Source organism: Hypanus sabinus, chromosome 31 (genome assembly GCF_030144855.1).
Source record: "Hypanus sabinus isolate sHypSab1 chromosome 31, sHypSab1.hap1, whole genome shotgun sequence".
Lineage (NCBI taxonomy): Eukaryota > Metazoa > Chordata > Chondrichthyes > Myliobatiformes > Dasyatidae > Hypanus > Hypanus sabinus.
Genome location: NC_082736.1, coordinates 3,536,902 through 3,554,244, shown reverse-complemented (window position 1 = coordinate 3,554,244; position 17,343 = coordinate 3,536,902). Strand labels below are relative to the sequence as shown.

The following is a 17,343-nucleotide window of genomic DNA, read 5'->3' as shown; positions in this document are numbered from 1 at the left end:
TGGTGACCCCCCCCACACCCCGTGTCGGTCGGTGGTGACCCCCCCCACACCCCGTGTCGGTCGGTGGTGACCCCCCCCACACCCCGTGTCGGTCGGTGGTGACCCCCCCCACACCCCGTGTCGGTCGCTGGTGACCCCCCCACACCCCGTGTCGGTCGGTGGTGACCCCACCCCCCACACGCCGTGTCGGTCGGTGGTGACCCCCCCACACCCCGTGTCGGTCGGTGGACCCCCCCCACACCCCGTGTCGGTCGGTGGTGACCCCGCACACCCCGTGTCGGTCGGTGGTGACCCCCCCACACCCCGTGTCGGTCGGTGGTGACCCCCCCCACACCCCGTGTCGGTCGGTGGTGACCCCGCACACCCCGTGTCGGTCGGTGGTGACCCCCCCACACCCCGTGTCGGTCGGTGGTGACCCCCCCCACCCCGTGTCGGTCGGTGGTGACCCCCCCACACCCCGTGTCGGTCGGTGGTGACCCCCACACACCCCGTGTCGGTCGGTGGTGACCCCCCCCCACCCCGTGTCGGTCGGTGGTGACCCCGCCGGGGTCCTGTGCGGCTCCCAGCCTCAGTACCGCGACTGTCGGCACATGTCACAGCGGCAGCTCCGGGCCGTGAAGATCTCCAGCTCCTCCGTCCTCTCGCCGCAGGACAGGCTCACCCGCACCTGGGGGGCGAGAAACGGAATGGGCGGGGGGCAGCTGACTGCAGGGAGGGTGATCGGGGAAGGGATGCAGAGAAAGTGAGGAGGACTGGAGTTAGGAGGTAAGATTGGGAGCGGGTTTGATAGAGGGGTAGAGGCAGGGTAAATGATGCAAGCAGGCCGAGGTTGGGAGGGACTCTAACCACAGGCCGTGGGTTAAGGGTGGAAGGTGAGAAGTGTAATTGGGGGGGGGCTTTACTCAGAGGGTGGTGGGAGTGTTGAACGAGCTGACAGGGTAAATGGTTTCACCGTTTAAGGAGTTTGGAGAGGTTCACGGGATGGGAGGAGGCTGTTTCAATTTGGCATGGACTAGATGGGCCGAAGGGCTTGTTTCTGTGCTGACTCCGAGGGATGAAAGAAGAGATGCGGGGGTGGTGCGGGAGTTCGAGGCAAGGAGAAGGGGAGGGTCTCGCCTGACCGGTGCGTGATGGAGCAGACGGTTCCGGGACGGGGGAAGCTGCACAGGGAGACCAAGTGACTGTCTGTTCCTGACGAGGTGCGGGGACAGAGTGAGGGCTTCTGTCTGCTCTGCGTTACAGTGAGGGACGTTCCCCTGGGGTCTCTACCAAAGGAGGTGTAGCACCGCCCTCGATCGTGGGAGCAGCTCCTGGTTGTGCGAGGCAGGTAACGGAGAGGGTCACCCTGAATTGGGCGAGAACGTTGACAGGGACACGCACAGAACGCTGGAGGAGCTCAGCACGGTCTGCGTTTCAAACCCAGCCCCTTCAGCACGGTCCGCTTTTCAAACCCAGCCCCTTCAGCACGGTCCGCGTTTCAAACCCAGCCCCTTCTGCACGGTCCGCGTTTCAAACCCAGCCCCTTCAGCACGGTCCGCGTTTCAAACCCAGCCCCTTCAGCACGGTCTGCGTTTCAAACCCAGTCCCTTCAGCACGGTCTGCGTTTCAAACCCAGCCCCTTCAGCACGGTCTGCATTTCAAACCCAGTCCCTTCAGCACGGTCTGCGTTTCAAACCCAGCCCCGTCAGCACGGTCTGCGTTCCAAACCCAGCCCCTTCAGCACGGTCTGCGTTTTAAACCCAGCCCCTTCAGCACGGTCTGCGTTTCAAACCCAGCCCCTTCAGCAGGACCGGGTGACAAACCCAGTCCCTTCAGCACGGTCTGCGTTTCAAACCCAGCCCTTTCTGCACGATCTGCGTTTCAAACCCAGCCCCTTCAGCACGGTCTGCGTTTCAAACCCTGCCCCTTCAGCATGGTCTGCGTTTCAAACCCAGCCCCAGCACGGAACGCGTTTCAAACACAGCCCCTTCAGCACGGTCTGCATTTCAAACCCAGCCCCTTCAGCGCGGTCTGCGTTTCAAACCCAGCCCCTTCAGCACGGTCTGCGTTTCAAACCCAGCCCCTTCTGCACGGTCTGCGTTTCAAACCCAGCCCCTTCAGCACGGTCTGCGTTTCAAACCCAGCCCCTTCAGCACGGTCTGCGTTTCAAACCCAGCCCCTTCAGCACGGTCTGTGTTTCAAACCCAGCCCCTTCAGCACGGTCTGCGTTTCAAACCCAGCCCCCAGCACGGTCTGCGTTTCAAACCCAGCCCCTTCAGCACGGCCTGCGTTTCAAACCCAGCCCCTTCAGCACGGTCTGCGTTTCAAACCCAGCCCCTTCAGCACGGTCTGCGTTTCAAACCCAGCCCCTTCAGCACGGTCTGCGTTTCAAACCCTGCCCCTTCAGCATGGTCTGCGTTTCAAACCCAGCCCCAGCACGGAACGCGTTTCAAACCCAGCCCCTTCAGCACGGTCTGCGTTTCAAACCCAGCCCCTTCAGCGCGGTCTGCGTTTCAAACCCAGCCCCTTCAGCGCGGTCTGCGTTTCAAACCCAGCCCCTTCAGCACGGTCTGCGTTTCAAACCCAGCCCCTTCAGCACGGTCTGCGTTTCAAACCCAGCCCCTTCTGCACGGTCTGCGTTTCAAACCCAGCCCCTTCTGCACGGTCTGCGTTTCAAACCCAGCCCCTTCAGCGCGGTCTGCGTTTCAAACCCAGCCCCTTCAGCGCGGTCCGCGTTTCAAACCCAGCCCCTTCAGCACGGTCTGCGTTTCAAACCCAGCCCCTTCAGCACAGTCTGCGTTTCAAACCCAGCCCCTTCAGCACGGCCTGCGTTTCAAACCCAGCCCCTTCAGCACGGTCTGCGTTTCAAACCCAGCCCCTTCAGCAGGACCGGGTGACAAAAGCGATGAGTGGATTTAGTGATGAGAAACACAAGAGGTCGGGAGGGTGAGTAAAGAGCGGGCTGGAGAGTGGGGCGGCTAATCAGGAAGAGATCCAGAAAGGGGGCAGAGGGAAAAGGAGATGAATGGTGAGGGGGTGCATTACTGGAAAGACTTTATTGATCCCGGGGAAAACTGGGTTTCGTTACAACCGCACCAACCAAGAATAGTTTAGAAATATAGCAATATAAAACCATAAATAATTCAATAAATTGTGCCCAGTGGAAATAAGTCCAGGACCAGCCTATTGGCTCAGGGTGTCTGACTCTCCGAGGGAGGAGTTGTGAAGTTTGATGGCCACAGGCAGGAATGACTTCCTGTGACACTCGGTGTTGGAGGAAGGTGAGAGAGGGCGTACCCAGGGATGAGGGGAGATAGGGAGGGTGGCCGTACCCAGAGAGGAGGGGACGTGACGGGAGGGCTGGCGAGGACCACTCACCTTCTCCAGCCTGCCGATAGTACAGCACTGAGAGACCGAGGTGGTGATGTGCCTGAAACCGCTAGCCCGGAGCACCGAGAACTTGGAGGGGAAGGCGCTGGACTCGCAGTAACCCACACACGCGTGGCTGACATGTCTCCCACGGCAGCTGCTCGGCCCGTCGCTCCGGATGGTCACGTTAAACGCTGCGGCAGAGAGCAGAGGCTCGGTGGTAGGTCCGGCCTCCACCATCCGGTTCCCTCTCTCCACCCTCCCCTCCATGCATCTCTCTTCCCTTCCATCCCTCCGTTCCTGGTCCCCGGACTCCTTCCCTCGCTGCTCTTTCTCTCTCTCCTGATTCCTCCCATTCCCCTCTCCACCTTTCCTGTCACTCCATTCCTCTCTCTTCCCTCCTCCCCTCGCCGTCTCTCCCCTCTCCACCACACTCCCCACTCACCTCTCTCTCTCTTCCCTCCTCCCCTCACCGTCTCTCCCCTCTCCACCGCCCTCCCCGCTCACCTCTCTCTCTCCCCTCTCCACCGCCCTCCTCGCTCACCTCTCTCTCTCTTCCCTCCTCCCCTCACCGTCTCTCCCCTCTCCACCTTTCCTGTCACTCCATTCCTCTCTCTTCCCTCCTCCCCTCGCCGTCTCTCCCCTCTCCACCGCCCTCCCCGCTCACCTCTCTCTCTCTTCCCTCCTCCCCTCGCCGTCTCTCCCCTCTCCACCGCCCTCCCCGCTCACCTCTCTCTCTCCCCTCTCCACCGCCCTCCCCGCTCACCTCTCTCTCTCTTCCCTCCTCCCCTCGCCGTCTCTCCCCTCTCCACCGCCCTCCCCGCTCACCTCTCTCTCTCTTCCCTCCTCCCCTCACCGTCTCTCCCCTCTCCACCTTTCCTGTCACTCCATTCCTCTCTCTTCCATCCTCCCCTCGCCGTCTCTCCCCTCTCCACCGCCCTCCCCACTCACCTCTCTCTCTCTTCCCTCCTCCCCTCGCCGTCTCTCCCCTCTCCTCCGCCCTCCCCACTCACCTCTCTCTCTTCCCTCCTCCCCTCGCCGTCTCTCCCCTCTCCACCGCTCTCCCCGCTCACCTCTCTCTCTCTTCCCTCCTCCCCTCACCGTCTCTCCCCTCTCCACCTTTCCTGTCACTCCATTCCTCTCTCTTCCCTCCTCCCCTCGCCGTCTCTCCCCTCTCCACCGCCCTCCCCACTCACCTCTCTCTCTCTTCCCTCCTCCCCTCACCGTCTCTCCCCTCTCCACCTTTCCTGTCACTCCATTCCTCTCTCTTCCCTCCTCCCCTCGCCGTCTCTCCCCTCTCCACCGCCCTCCCCGCTCACCTCTCTCTCTCCCCTCTCCACCGCCCTCCCCGCTCACCTCTCTCTCTCTTCCCTCCTCCCCTCGCCGTCTCTCCCCTCTCCACCGCCCTCCCCGCTCACCTCTCTCTCTCTTCCCTCCTCCCCTCACCGTCTCTCCCCTCTCCACCTTTCCTGTCACTCCATTCCTCTCTCTTCCCTCCTCCCCTCGCCGTCTCTCCCCTCTCCACCGCCCTCCCCACTCACCTCTCTCTCTCTTCCCTCCTCCCCTCACCGTCTCTCCCCTCTCCTACGCCCTCCCCACTCACCTCTCTCTCTTCCCTCCTCCCCTCGCCGTCTCTCCCCTCTCCACCGCCCTCCCCGCTCACCTCTCTCTCTCTTCCCTCCTCCCCTCACCGTCTCTCCCCTCTCCACCTTTCCTGTCACTCCATTCCTCTCTCTTTCCTCCTCCCCTCGCCGTCTCTCCCCTCTCCACCGCCCTCCCCACTCACCTCTCTCTCTCTTCCCTCCTCCCCTCACCGTCTCTCCCCTCTCCACCTTTCCTGTCACTCCATTCCTCTCTCTTCCCTCCTCCCCTCGCCGTCTCTCCCCTCTCCACCGCCCTCCCCGCTCACCTCTCTCTCTCTCTTCCCTCCTCCCCTCACCGTCTCTCCCCCTCCACCTTTCCTGTCACTCCATTCCTCTCTCTTCCCTCCTCCCCTCGCCGTCTCTCCACCGCCCTCCCCGCTCACCTCTCTCTCTCTTCCCTCCTCCCCTCGCCGTCTCTCCCCTCTCCACCTTTCCTGTCACTCCATTCCTCTCTCTTCCCTCCTCCCCTCGCCGTCTCTCCCCTCTCCACCGCCCTCCCCGCTCACCTCTCTCTCTCTCTTCCCTCCTCCCCTCACCGTCTCTCCCCTCTCCACCTTTCCTGTCACTCCATTCCTCTCTCTTCCCTCCTCCCCTCGCCGTCTCTCCACCGCCCTCCCCGCTCACCTCTCTCTCTCTTCCCTCCTCCCCTCGCCGTCTCTCCCCTCTCCACCTTTCCTGTCACTCCATTCCTCTCTCTTCCCTCCTCCCCTCGCCATCTCTCCCCTCTCCACCTTTCCTGTCACTCCATTCCTCTCTCTTCCCTCCTCACCTCGCCGTCTCTCCCCTCTCCACCGCCCTCCCCGCTCACCTCTCTCTCTTCCCTCCTCCCCTCGCCGTCTCTCCCCTCTCCACCGCCCTCCCCGCTCACCTCTCTCTCGATCCCCTCTCCCGCTCTCTCTGCACCTCTCTACGCCCTCTAACCGTGCCCTCACTGGCCCCACTGATCGGCCACTCACGGTAGAGCTGACAGCCGGCTGCGGGCTCCGGGCTCTGGGCGAAGGAACCGACAATGAGTCCAGTGAGGAAGAAAAGCTGAATTCCGGACATCACGGCCATTCAATGAAAGCTTAGGGAGGGAATAAACACCCGAGACACAGGCACATTGAGAATAAACACCCAAGAAACAGGCGCATTGAGAATAAATACCCGAGACACAGGCGCATTGAGAATAAATACCCGAGACACAGGCACATTGAGAATAAACACCCGAGAAACAGGCGCATTGAGAATAAATACCCGAGACACAGGCGCATTGAGAATAAACACCCGAGAAACAGGCGCATTGAGAATAAATACCCGAGACACAGGCGCATTGAGAATAAACACCCGAGACACAGGCACATTGAGAATAAATACCCGAGACACAGGCGCATTGAGAATAAACACCCGAGACACAGGTGCATTGAGAATAAATACCCGAGACACAGGCACATTGAGAATAAACACCCGAGAAACAGGCGCATTGAGAATAAATACCCGAGACACAGGCGCATTGAGAATAAATACCCGAGACACAGGCACATTGAGAATAAATACCCGAGACACAGGCGCATTGAGAATAAACACCCGAGACACAGGTGCATTGAGAATAAATACCCGAGACACAGGCACATTGAGAATAAACACCCGAGAAACAGGCGCATTGAGAATAAATACCCGAGACACAGGCGCATTGAGAATAAATACCCGAGACACAGGCGCATTGAGAATAAATACCCGAGACACAGGCACATTGAGAATAAACACCCGAGAAACAGGCGCATTGAGAATAAATACCCGAGACACAGGCGCATTGAGAATAAATACCCGAGACACAGGCACATTGGGAATAAACACCCGAGACACAGGCACATTGAGAATAAATACCCGAGACACAGGCACATTGAGAATAAATACCCGAGACACAGGCGCATTGGGAATAAACACCCGAGACACAGGCACATTGAGAATAAATACCCGAGACACAGACACATTGAGAATAAACACCCGAGACACAGGCACATTGAGAATAAATACCCGAGACACAGGCGCATTGAGAATAAATACCCGAGAAACAGGCGCATTGAGAATAAATACCTGAGACACAGGCGCATTGAGAATAAATACCTGAGACACAGGCGCATTGAGAATAAATACCTGAGACACAGGCGCATTGAGAATAAACATCCAAGAAACAGGCGCATTGAGAATAAACACCCGAGAAACAGGCACATTCAGAATAAACACCCGAGACACAGGTGCATTGAGAATAAATACCCGAGACACAGGCACATTGGGAATAAACACCCGAGACACAGGCACATTGGGAATAAACACCCGAGACACAGGCACATTGAGAATAAACATCCAAGAAACAGGCGCATTGAGAATAAACACCCGAGAAACAGGCACATTCAGAATAAACACCCGAGACACAGGCACATTGGGAATAAATACACGAGACACAGACACATTGAGAATAAACATCCAAGAAACAGGCGCATTGAGAATAAACACCCGAGAAACAGGCACATTCAGAATAAACACCCGAGACACAGGCACATTGGGAATAAATACCCGAGACACAGACACATTGAGAATAAATACCCAGCACACAAACACATTGAGAATAAACACCCGGCACACAGACACATTGAGAATAAACACCCGGCACACAGACACATTGAGAATAAACACCCGAGACACAGGCACATTGGGAATAAACACCCGAGACACAGAGAGACTGAGAACATATACCCAGCACACACACACACACACACACACACACACACACACACACACACACACACACACACAGACTGAGAGCAAACACCCGGCACACACAGACAGACAGACTGAGAACAAACACCCGGCACACACAGACACACAGACAGACAGACTGAGAACAAACACCTGGCACACACAGACAGACAGACTGAGAACAAACACCCGGTACACACCGACAGACAGACAGACAGACTGAGAACAAACACCCGGCACACACCGACAGACAGACAGACTGAGAACAAACACCCGGCACACACCGACAGACAGACAGACTGAGAACAAACACCCGGTACACACAGACACACAGACAGACAGAAAACAAACACCCGGTACACACCGACAGACAGACAGACTGAGAACAAACACCCGGTACACACCGACACACAGACAGACAGAGAACAAACACCCGGTACACACCGACAGACAGACAGACTGAGAACAAACACCCGGTACACACAGACAGACTGAGAACAAACACCCGGTACACACCGACACACAGACAGACAGAGAACAAACACCCGGTACACACCGACAGACAGACAGACTGAGAACAAACACCGGAACACACCGACAGACAGACAGACAGACTGAGAACAAACACCCGGTACACACCGACACACAGACAGACTGAGAACAAACACCCGGTACACTCCGACAGACAGACTGAGAACAAACACCCAGTACACACCGACACACAGACAGACTGAGCACAAACACCCGGTACACACAGACAAAAAGACAGACTGAGAACAAACACCCGGTACACACCGACAGACAGACAGACTGAGAACAAACACCCGGTACACACCGACACACACACAGACAGACTGAGAACAAACACCCGGTACACACCGACAGACAGACAGACAGAGAACAAACACCCGGTACACACCGACAGACAGACAGACTGAGAACAAACACCCGGTACACACCGACAGACAGACAGGCTGAGAACAAACACCCGGTACACACTGACAGACAGACAGACTGAGAACAAACACCCGGTACACACCGACACACAGACAGACTGAGAACAAACACCCGGTACACACAGACACACAGACAGACAGACTGAGAACAAACACCTGGTACACACCGACAGACAGACAGACTGAGAACAAACACCCTGTACACACCAACAGACAGACAGACTGAGAACAAACACCCGGTACACACCGACACACAGACAGACTGAGAACAAACACCCGGTACACACCGACAGACAGACAGACGGAGAACAAACACCCAGTACACACCGACACACAGACAGACTGAGAACAAACACCCGGTACACACCGACACACAGACAGACTGAGAACAAAAACCCGGTACACACAGACAGACAGACAGACTGAGAACAAACACCCGGTACACACCGACAGACAGACAGACTGAGAACAAACACTCGGCACACACCGACAGACAGACTGAGAACAAACACCCGGTACACACCGACAGACAGACAGACTGAGAACAAACACACCTTACACACCGACACACAGACAGGCTGAGAACAAACACCCGGTAAACACCGACACACACACAGACTGAGAACAAACACCCGGTACACTCCGACAGACAGACATAGAACAAACACCCGGTACACACCGACACACAGACAGACTGAGAACAAACACCCGGTACACACAGACAAAAAGATAGACTGAGAACAAACACCCGGTACACACCGACAGACAGACAGACTGAGAACAAACACCCGGTACACACCGACAGACAGACAGGCTGAGAACAAACACCCGGTACACACCGAAAGACAGGCAGACTGAGAACAAACACCCGGTGCACACCGACACACAGACAGACTGAGAACAAGCACCCGGTACACACAGACACACAGACAGACAGACTGAGAACAAACACCAGGTACACACTGACAGACAGACAGACTGAGAACAAACACCCGGTACACACCGACAGACAGAGAACAAACACCCGGTACACACCGACACACAGACAGACTGAGAACAAACACCCGGTACACACCGACAGACAGACAGACTGAGAACAAACACCCGGTATACACCGACACACAGACAGACTGAGAACAAACACCCGGTACACGCCGACACACAGACAGACTGAGAACAAACACCCGGTACACACCGACAGACAGACAGACTGAGTACAAACACCCGGTACACACCGACACACACACAGACTGAGAACAAACACCCGGTACACACCGAGACACAGACAGACTGAGAACAAACACCCGGTACACACAGACAGGCTGAGAACAAACACCCGGTACACACCGACACACAGGCAGACTGAGAACAAACACCCGGTACACTCCGACAGACAGACTGAGAACAAACACCCGGTACACACCGACACACAGACAGACTGAGAACAAACACCCGGTACACACAGACAAAAAGACAGATTGAGAACAAACACCCGGTACACACCGACAGACAGACAGACTGAGAACAAACTGCCGGTACACACCGACAGACAGACAGACTGAGAACAAACACCCGGAACACACCGACAGACAGACAGACTGAGAACAAACACCCGGTACACACCGACAGACAGACAGACTGAGAACAAACACCCGGTACACACCGACACACAGACAGACTGAGAACAAACACCCGGTACACACAGACAGACAGACTGAGAACAAACACCCGGTACACACCGACAGACAGACAGACTGAGAACAAACACCCGGTACACACCGACTGACAGACAGACTGAGAATAAACACCCGGTACACACCTACACACAGACAGACTGAGAACATACACCCGGTACACACAGACAGGCTGAGAACAAACACCCGGTACACACAGACAGGCTGAGAACAAACACCCGGTACACACCGACACACAGACAGACTGAGAACAAACACCCGGTACACTCCGACACACAGACAGACTGAGAACAAACACCCGGTACACACCGACACACAGACAGACTGAGAACAAACACCCTGTACACACCAACAGACAGACAGACTGAGAACAAACACCCGGTACACACCGACACACAGACAGACTGAGAACAAACACCCGGTACACACCGACAGACAGACAGACGGAGAACAAACACCCAGTACACACCGACACACAGACAGACTGAGAACAAACACCCGGTACACACTGACACACAGACAGACTGAGAACAAACACCCGGTACACACCGACAGACAGACAGACTGAGAACAAACACCCGGCACACACCGACAGACAGACAGACTGAGAACAAACACCCGGTACACACCGACAGACAGACAGACTGAGAACAAACACCCGGTACACACCGACAGACAGACAGACTGAGAACAAACACACCTTACACACCGACACACAGACAGGCTGAGAACAAACACCCGGTACACACCGACACACACACAGACTGAGAACAAACACCCGGTACACACCAACACACAGACAGACTGAGAACAAACACCCGGTACACAACGACACACAGGCAGACTGAGAACAAACACCCGGTACACTCCGACAGACAGACTTAGAACAAACACCCGGTACACACCGACACACAGACAGACTGAGAACAAACACCCGGTACACACAGACAAAAAGATAGACTGAGAACAAACACCCGGTACACACCGACAGACAGACAGACTGAGAACAAACACCCGGTACACACCGACAGACAGACAGGCTGAGAACAAACACCCGGTACACACCGAAAGACAGGCAGACTGAGAACAAACACCCGGTGCACACCGACACACAGAGAGACTGAGAACAAACACCCGGTACACACAGACACACAGACAGACAGACTGAGAACAAACACCCGGTACACACCGACAGACAGACAGACTGAGAACAAACACCCGGTACACACCGACAGACAGAGAACAAACACCCGGTACACACCGACACACAGACAGACTGAGAACAAACACCCGGTACACACCGACAGACAGACAGACTGAGAACAAACACCCGGTACACACCGACACACAGACAGACTGAGAACAAACACCCGGTACACGCCGACACACAGACAGACTGAGAACAAACACCCGGTACACACCGACAGACAGACAGACTGAGAACAAACACCCGGCACACACCGACAGACAGACAGACTGAGAGCAAACACCCGGTACACACCGACACACAGACAGGCTGAGAACAAACACCCGGTACGCACCGACACACACACAGACTGAGAACAAACACCCGGTACACACCGAGACACAGACAGACTGAGAACAAACACCCGGTACACACAGACAGGCTGAGAACAAACACCCGGTACACACCGACACACAGGCAGACTGAGAACAAACACCCGGTACACTCCGACAGACAGACTGAGAACAAACACCCGGTACACACCGACACACAGACAGACTGAGAACAAACACCCGGTACACACAGACAAAAAGACAGATTGAGAACAAACACCCGGTACACACCGACAGACAGACAGACTGAGAACAAACTCCCGGTACACACCGACAGACAGACAGACTGAGAACAAACACCCGGAACACACCGACAGACAGACAGACTGAGAACAAACACCCGGTACACACCGACAGACAGACAGACTGAGAACAAACACCCGGTACACACCGACACACAGACAGACTGAGAACAAACACCCGGTACACACAGACAGACAGACAGACTGAGAACAAACACCCGGTACACACCGACAGACAGACAGACTGAGAACAAACACCCGGTACACACCGACTGACAGACAGACTGAGAACAAACACACGGTACACACCGACACACAGACAGTCTGAGAACAAACACCCGGTACACACCGACACACACAGACTGAGAACAAACACCCGGTACACACCTACACACAGACAGACTGAGAACATACACCCGGTACACACAGACAGGCTGAGAACAAACACCCGGTACACACCGACACACAGACAGACTGAGAACAAACACCCGGTACACTCCGACAGACAGACTGAGAACAAACACCCGGTACACACCGACACACAGACAGACTGAGAACAAACACCCGGAACACACAGACAAAAAGACAAACTGAGAACAAACACCCGGTACACACCGACAGACAGACAGACTGAGAACAAACCCCCGGTACACACCGAGAGACAGACAGACTGAGAACAAACACCCGGTACACACCGACACACAGACAGACTGAGAACAAACACCCGGTACACACCGACAGACAGACAGACAGACTGAGAACAAACACCCGGCACACACCGACAGACAGACAGACTGAGAACAAACACCCGGTACACAGCGATACACAGACTGAGAACAAACACCCGGTACACACCGACACACAGACAGACTGAGAACAAACACCCGGTACACACCGACAAACAGACAGACTGAGAACAAACACCCGGAACACACCGACACACAGACAGACTGAGAACAAACACCCGGTACACACCGACACACAGACAGACTGAGAACAAACACCCGGTACACACCGACAGACAGACAAACTGAGAACAAACACCCGGTACACACCGACAGACTGACAGACAGACTGAGAACAAACACCCGGCACACACCGACAGACAGACAGACTGAGAACAAACACCCGGTACACACCGACACACAGACAGACTGAGAACAAACACCCGGTACACACCGACACACAGACAGACTGAGAACAAACACCCGGTACACACAGACAGGCTGAGAACAAACACCCGGTACACACCGACACACAGACAGACTGAGAACAAACACCCGGTACACTCCGAGAGACAGACTGAGAACAAACACCCGGTACACTCCGACAGACAGACTGACAACAAACACCCGGTACACACCGACAGACAGACAGACTGAGAACAAACACCCGGGACACACCGACTGACAGACAGACTGAGAACAAACACACGGTAAACACCGACACACAGACAGTCTGAGAACAAACACCCGGTACACACCGACACACACACAGACTGAGAACAAACACCCGGTACACACCGACAGACAGACAGACTGAGAACAAACACCCGGTACTCACAGACACAGACAGACTGAGAACAAACACCCGGTACACACCGACAGACAGACAGACTGAGAACAAACACCCGGTACACACCGACACACAGACAGACTGAGAACAAACACCCGGTACACACCGACACACAGACAGACTGAGAACAAACACCCGGTACACACCGACAGACAGACGAACTGAGAACAAACACGCTGTACACACCGACAGACAGACAGACAGACTGAGAACAAACACCCGGCACACACCGACAGACAGACAGACTGAGAACAAACACCCGGTACACACCGACACACAGACAGACTGAGAACAAACACACGGTACACACCGACACACAGACAGACTGAGAACAAACACCCGGTACACACCGACACACAGACAGACTGAGAACAAACACACGGTACACACAGACAGGCTGAGAACAAACACCCGGTACACACCGACACACAGACAGACTGAGAACAAACACCCGGTACACTCCGACAGACAGACTGAGAACAAACACCCGGTACACACCGGCACACAGACAGACTGAGAACAAACACCCGGTACACACAGACAGACAGACAGACTGAGAACAAACACCCGGGACACACCGACTGACAGACAGACTGAGAACAAACACACGGTAAACACCGACACACAGACAGTCTGAGAACAAACACCCGGTACACACCGACACACACACAGACTGAGAACAAACACCCGGTACACACCGACACACACACAGACTGAGAACAAACACCCGGTACACACCTACACACAGACAGACTGAGAACAAACACCCGGTACACACAGACAGGCTGAGAACAAACACCTGGTACACACCGACAGACAGACAGACTGAGAACAAACACCCGGAACACACCGACACACAGACAGACTGAGAACAAACACCCGGTACACACCGACAGACAGACAGACTGAGAACAAACACCCTGTACACACCGACAGACAGACAGACAGACTGAGAACAAACACCTGGTACACACCGACAGACAGACAGACTGAGAACAAACACCCGGTACACACCGACAGACAGACAGACAGACTGAGAACAAACACCCGGCACACACCGACAGACAGACAGACTGAGAACAAACACCCGGTACACACCGACACACAGACAGACTGAGAACAAACACCCGGTACACACCGACACACAGACACACTGAGAACAAACACCCGGTACACACCGACACACAGACAGACTGAGAACAAACACCCGGTACACACAGACAGACAGACAGACTGAGAACAAACACCCGGTACACTCCGACAGACAGACTGAGAACAAACACCCGGTACACACCGACAGACAGACAGACTGAGAACAAACACCCGGGACACACCGACTGACAGACAGACTGAGAACAAACACACGGTAAACACCGACACACAGACAGTCTGAGAACAAACACCCGGTACACACCGACACACACACAGACTGAGAACAAACACCCGGTACACACCGACAGACAGACAGACTGAGAACAAACACCCGGTACTCACAGACACAGACAGACTGAGAACAAACACCCGGTACACACCGACAGACAGACAGACTGAGAACAAACACCCGGTACACACCGACACACAGACAGACTGAGAACAAACACCCGGTACACACCGACACAAAGACAGACTGAGAACAAACACCCGGTACACACCGACAGACAGACGAACTGAGAACAAACACCCTGTACACACCGACAGACAGACAGACAGACTGAGAACAAACACCCGGCACACACCGACAGACAGACAGACTGAGAACAAACACCCGGTACACAGCGATACACAGACTGAGAACAAACACCCGGTACACACCGACACACAGACAGACTGAGAACAAACACCCGGTACACACCGACAAACAGACAGACTGAGAACAAACACCCGGAACACACCGACACACAGACAGACTGAGAACAAACACCCGGTACACACCGACACACAGACAGACTGAGAACAAACACCCGGTACACACCGACAGACAGACAGACAGACTGAGAACAAACACCCGGCACACACCGACAGACAGACAGACTGAGAACAAACACCCGGTACACACCGACACACAGACAGACTGAGAACAAACACCCGGTACACACCGACACACAGACAGACTGAGAACAAACACCCGGTACACACAGACAGGCTGAGAACAAACACCCGGTACACACCGACACACAGACAGACTGAGAACAAACACCCGGTACACTCCGACAGACAGACTGAGAACAAACACCCGGTACACTCCGACAGACAGACTGACAACAAACACCCGGTACACACCGACAGACAGACAGACTGAGAACAAACACCCGGGACACACCGACTGACAGACAGACTGAGAACAAACACACGGTAAACACCGACACACAGACAGTCTGAGAACAAACACCCGGTACACACCGACACACACACAGACTGAGAACAAACACCCGGTACACACCGACAGACAGACAGACTGAGAACAAACACCCGGTACTCACAGACACAGACAGACTGAGAACAAACACCCGGTACACACCGACAGACAGACAGACTGAGAACAAACACCCGGTACACACCGACACACAGACAGACTGAGAACAAACACCCGGTACACACCGACACACAGACAGACTGAGAACAAACACCCGGTACACACCGACAGACAGACGAACTGAGAACAAACACCCTGTACACACCGACAGACAGACAGACAGACTGAGAACAAACACCCGGCACACACCGACAGACAGACAGACTGAGAACAAACACCCGGTACACACCGACACACAGACAGACTGAGAACAAACACACGGTACACACCGACACACAGACAGACTGAGAACAAACACCCGGTACACACCGACACACAGACAGACTGAGAACAAACACACGGTACACACAGACAGGCTGAGAACAAACACCCGGTACACACCGACACACAGACAGACTGAGAACAAACACCCGGTACACTCCGACAGACAGACTGAGAACAAACACCCGGTACACACCGGCACACAGACAGACTGAGAACAAACACCCGGTACACACAGACAGACAGACAGACTGAGAACAAACACCCGGGACACACCGACTGACAGACAGACTGAGAACAAACACACGGTAAACACCGACACACAGACAGTCTGAGAACAAACACCCGGTACACACCGACACACACACAGACTGAGAACAAACACCCGGTACACACCGACACACACACAGACTGAGAACAAACACCCGGTACACACCTACACACAGACAGGCTGAGAACAAACACCCGGTACACACCGACACACAGACAGACTGAGAACAAACACCCGGTACACTCCGACAGACAGACTGAGAACAAACACCCGGTACACACCGGCACACAGACAGACTGAGAACAAACACCCGGTACACACAGACAGACAGACAGACTGAGAACAAACACCCGGGACACACCGACTGACAGACAGACTGAGAACAAACACACGGTAAACACCGACACACAGACAGTCTGAGAACAAACACCCGGTACACACCGACACACACACAGACTGAGAACAAACACCCGGTACACACCGACACACACACAGACTGAGAA

The 17,343-nt window shown here is 55.0% G+C and overlaps 1 protein-coding gene across 1 annotated transcript in view; it reads right to left on the bottom strand.

Annotated features, from left to right (window-relative positions):
* Positions 1 to 568: 568 nt before the first annotated feature.
* Positions 569 to 17,343, bottom strand: part of gpha2 (glycoprotein hormone subunit alpha 2) — a 110,926-nt gene continuing 94,151 nt past the window's right edge. Inside the window, exons 2-4 of the mRNA XM_059954846.1 lie at positions 5,948 to 6,057; positions 3,358 to 3,542; positions 569 to 667 (exon numbers count right to left, since the gene is read on the bottom strand). Of these exons, the coding sequence (XP_059810829.1) occupies positions 569 to 667; positions 3,358 to 3,542; positions 5,948 to 6,047 (384 nt within the window). The 5' untranslated portion in view covers positions 6,048 to 6,057. The remainder of the gene's footprint in view (positions 668 to 3,357; positions 3,543 to 5,947; positions 6,058 to 17,343) is intronic.